Genomic DNA, 5,000 nt, shown 5'->3' with positions numbered 1-5,000 from the left:
TGTGTATCTCTGTGCACCATTTATTTGTATAGGGTAAGCCTCGTCCAGTGGCTACCTGGTTAAAGGACGGTGAGCCTGTAGACCTTAAGAAGGTGGGCGTGCGCAACTCATTTGTGGACAGCGTCCTCTTCATCCGGTCAGCCGAGAGAGACCACTCTGGCAAATACACACTGGTGCTACAGATCGAGAACATGGAGGACAGAGCCACCATAGACATCCGCGTCGTGGGTAAGCACACCTTTTGGGCAGTCCCTGGAGGCGTCTGTATGAGCCAAAACAGACATCCACGTTGAGGGTTTTAACGTTCCTTTGGGTCAGTCACCATAGACGTTAGAATGATTTATCATTACTCACCATAGAAATCATAGTGTGGTCTTTAATGATTTTGCCAGTTGCTGAAGACATTTGAGTTCATCTGATTAACTGGCCATCAATATTTGCAAGGTAATCATTTTGATCTTATGTTACTTATCAATAACAGTACCTTTAATCAACAATATGCAGGTTATACTTTGGAGGCCAGGTCACCAACCCAGCATGGGTGCCCGCAGTCAGCATTACATGGCTCAGTCTTGCTCTCTACAGATATTAATAATTACTTATGACTGAATATTTCATGCGTGTAATAGCACCCCCTGTAGTCACTCTCGATGACTGCAAGTCTTTGAGACATGCACATCAAGAAACACTGGCACAGCGAGCAGCAGGCCTGAGGCTAGACACATTCATATGTATCACATTTCATTCTCAGGGGCCAATTTAAAGCATTTTACACAAACACTGGCAGCTGGTACATATATTACATGAAGATAAAAGACTATCCTCTAATAAATAAATTAACGAGGACACATACATATAGATACACACACATAAATATACATACACACGCAAGCACAGGAAACTGGTTCAACACCCATGTCAGCCATATCTCTGGCAGCAAGGCTACCACTGCCCCTGCACATATGTATGGTATATATCAGAACCACTCAAATGAATCAGTTTCTGTGACTTTAACTGGACATCAGGAGACTCATGAACTGAATGACGTGTGTGTGTGTGTGAGTGCAGAGAAGCCAGGTCCCCCCACTGCGGTCAAGGTGACGGACATATGGGGCTTCAACGCCGCACTGGAATGGAAACCCCCGAAAGACGACGGCAACTGTGAAATCACTGGCTACCTGATCCAGAAGGCTGATAAGAAAACGATGGTAGGGGCCATGAAGGATGATAGTGTGTCGTCATTTCCTCTTGACATAAAGCAAAGTCTTTGGGCAGAACTCTGAAAACAAAACCACATGGTTGTATTTGGCCATTGAAGATGTCATACAACTATTCTCATGAGCTAGATAAAAAGTCAAACGTGTTACAGTCTGAAAATGACAGACTGGCCCCCAGCTGGCTCAGGGAAAAATGACCCAACTAAATGGGCAAGTACTTGGTGCCATTTTGGAATTCACATCAGATGTCCATGTGTTTGTTTTCACCGAGTTGTCCCAAACCGGAAGTGGTCGTGATGTGACCCATTCACTCCATATTAAGTGTAAATAAATACATTTATGAAGATTCATATTCAAAACTACTCATTAGTAGTCTATTAGTGCTGTCTGGGCATTGAACTTGACCTTGACAATCTTTCCTCTTTTGCCAAATGTCAAATAGGGGGTCAACTGATGTTGTTTCTCTCTCCCCAGGAGAGGATGTTGAATAGTGAGAAAGTTGTGAGCTCTAGGTAAATGATAACAAGATCCAATCACCCAAATGACTGTAGCTCTAATTGTTTTTACCGTAGATTGATTAGATTATGAAATGAAACTATCTTCTCATTAATCTAATCTATAGCGCCATCTTTTGAATGATCCAATTACAGCATTGCAATTTTCAAAGTTGGCTAGAGTAGAAGACTGAAAGTGAAAACTACATCCATGAGCATATTTACAATGAGGGTTTGAGTCTGCACAGTCAACACCAAACAGGTTACTCGTACTGTACACCCACTGGATGGAGCTCTTTATTGGCCCTGTCGTGTGTCATCAGGCACAATAACTCAGCAGCTCTGTGCTGCTGTCTCCGCACTGTTAACAGACACTAACATGTTTTCTGCCTGTGTGTGTGTGTGTGTGTGTGTGTGTGTGTGTGTGTTGGGCAGGAGTGGTTCACGGTGTATGAGCACAACAGACGTACCAACTGCACAGCGTCGGATCTGGTGATGGGGAACGAGTACATGTTCCGCGTGTTCAGTGTCAACATGTGCGGCCCAAGCGACGACCCAGGAGTCAGCAAGGACACCGCCAAGATCGTCAAACAAAGTGTGTGTGTTTGTGTGTGAGTGAGTGAGTGTGTGTGTGTGTTTGTGTTTGTGTGTGTGCTTGTGTGTGTGTGTGTGTATCTACAGTGATCATGATGGAAATGATTAAGAAGATACTGTATTATTTCTGTCAACTCTTCTTTTTTTGCTAGTCTTTTGATCTTCCCATTGCTCTTACGTTGTTCTTTCTCTCTCTCTCTCCCTTGCTCTGTATTTTCCGTTGTCCTTTCTCTCATTCTATCTCTTATTTTGCTCTCTCTCTCTTTCTCTTTCTCTCTCTCTCTCTCCTTCACTCCCAGATCTGGAGTATAAGCCCCCTCCCTTCAAAGAGCATGATATGAACTGCCCACCCAAGTTCACCGCTCCCCTCGTGGACAGATCTGTCATTCAAGGCTACAGTGCTGCCATGAGCTGTGCAGTGAAAGCTAGTCCTAGGGTAATACACACACACACACACACACACACACATATATACACAGAACACACAAACACACATACTTACACACACACATACACACAGAACACACACACAGAGAACACATGCACAGAACACAAACACTCATACATACACATACACACCTTTCCTTGGGTAAAATCTTTCTCTCCCTCTGTCTCTCTCTCTCTCTCACACACACACACACACACACACACACACACACACACACACACACACACACACACACACACACACACACACACGAACACATACACACACACACAGACACAGACACGCACACATACATTTCCTAGGGTAATACACACACACATACAAATGCAGACACAGACACAGGCACACAAATACACACACACACACACACTGACATAAACACGTGATACGGCAAAAGAACATGAACACACAGTCAAAACACACGTATCTAACGGCAATGCCACATTTACTGAGTCAAAACAACTCAAAACAACTCAACCCCTACTCAGAGGCAATGTCAAACGTAATGGCCCACAGTCTTGTCACCTCTGTGTGTGTGTGTGTGTGTGTGTGTGTGTGTGTGAGCCCCCAGAGGCTTGCCACCTCCACGTGTCAGGCCACTCAGATCTGGTGGCTGGGAGTCAAAGCGGACGACCAAGTTAAAGGCACCCTGATGCCCCATCACGACACCCCTATGGAAAATATCTGCATTCATACACTGTTTATTTTTAGACATACACACACACATAAAATATAAACATACATATAAATACAATTATGTTATAGAATATCCTGGACTCAGCACATCTAACACACATAATTATATGCAATGGAAAAGAAAAAGTACTTTGCATTTTGTAAAGCAAGTATTTTGTATGTCGTATAAAATTAATTATGTATGGCCTTCTGTGGACGCTGAAGGATATTTTGTCCTCTTAGTATGAAATGAATAAATCTGCTCTTTACCACAGATATATCATGCAACTATTGTGTGTTCCAAGTGTGATTCGTGTAGGATGTAACATAATTTTTTTAGCAGAAATTGTACAGGGAACTCAATCACTCTACTCAGACCTTTGATGATTCACATCAGAAATACAAATGAAGACACATTGATTCTCCAAAGAAAACCATTGTACAACATAAGATGAAGGTCCATGAAATTGCTTTTATTTGCACATGTATGCTTTGCCTGCTCCATAATGTAAACCTCCAGGCTAGTGTAGCTCATTAGCATATTGACTTGAGAGAGACAGAGAGAGATGTGCTTTTGGTGGTGAATTTGTGAAAGCTCATTACTATTTTACAGCAGGCCTTACTCACTTAATGTAAAGGAAGGCCTGTGTGTGTGTGTGTGTGTGTGTGTGTGTGTGTGTGTGTGTTTTCCCTTGGTGTGCTTTTGTCCTCATCAGTGTGGTGCAGTAAGTTTAAAGAGATGTTATTTCATCTCAGAGCCTGGCGAGCTTTAATGCAGTGCACTGCAAAACACCATCTCCTTGTATCCACCTTAGAGCCTGATGCATTATGTTCTAAACAGGCCATACAGTATAACACACTGGAGTAACCAACAGGGCCAGTCTCTGTAAAATGTCTCCAACAACCAGGGAGATCTGTCTCTCAGGAGTGGTTGTTGATACTTGGACGGACCGTTAACTCTGCGCTGGCTGGCAGAGTTGCAGGGAGATCCTGGAGTCAGGGTTCATTACGTTCTAAACAGGTCGCGCTGTATAACGCTGGTACTAGACACATCCCAGTGAAGTCTCACGGGAGCGGTTCAACTCAGGAGGGGGGTGTTGTTGTTGAAAGTTGGGGGGGCCCCGTCAGCTCTGCTCTGGCACGGCGGTGGGGAGCTCCCGGATTCAGCGGTGACTGGCAGGCACACGCACATCCCTCTCGCGCGCTACTTTTCACCAGCTTCCGGTGATTTACGGTGCAAACGAAGGGCACGTCAAGGGCGAGGGTGCGCAGGCGTCGCCCCAAGTATGCCACGCCAGATGGGCACTCGGTCAGGGCATCATAAACATAGATCATCTCAGAGGGGGTCGTCAGGGAGGTTTTATGTGTTGTTGTTTAGCTGCCATGACTGCAACATTTATTGCCCTCTAAAAGGAGCATTTACAGGCATCAAGCCCTTTTTTTACTCAAGACCCCCAGGTGTACTCAAGGGGTGGATGGATGGATGGATGGATGAAGCATGGTGCTGGAGCAAAATAAACCTTTCGAGAGGTTTGAGTTACGACACGCTGATCTAATTTCACTGCTTCATGA

At 44.4% G+C, this 5,000-nt stretch overlaps 1 protein-coding gene across 41 annotated transcripts in view; it reads left to right on the top strand.

Moving 5' to 3' along the window:
• The window catches only part of LOC125287093 (myosin-binding protein C, fast-type-like), a 46,935-nt gene that overhangs the window by 39,214 nt on the left and 2,721 nt on the right, over window positions 1–5,000 (top strand). For all 41 annotated transcript variants that reach the window (XM_048232538.1, XM_048232537.1, XM_048232545.1 and 38 more), the window contains 4 exons: window positions 33–228; window positions 1,069–1,208; window positions 2,147–2,306; window positions 2,605–2,741. In XM_048232538.1, coding sequence (XP_048088495.1) covers window positions 33–228; window positions 1,069–1,208; window positions 2,147–2,306; window positions 2,605–2,741 — 633 coding nt within the window. The remainder of the gene's footprint in view (window positions 1–32; window positions 229–1,068; window positions 1,209–2,146; window positions 2,307–2,604; window positions 2,742–5,000) is intronic.

Source organism: Alosa alosa, chromosome 22, assembly GCF_017589495.1.
Source record: "Alosa alosa isolate M-15738 ecotype Scorff River chromosome 22, AALO_Geno_1.1, whole genome shotgun sequence".
Taxonomy (NCBI): Eukaryota; Metazoa; Chordata; class Actinopteri; order Clupeiformes; family Clupeidae; genus Alosa; species Alosa alosa.
The sequence above is the reverse complement of the archived record's forward strand: the minus strand, read 5'-3'. Positions and strand labels throughout refer to the sequence as shown.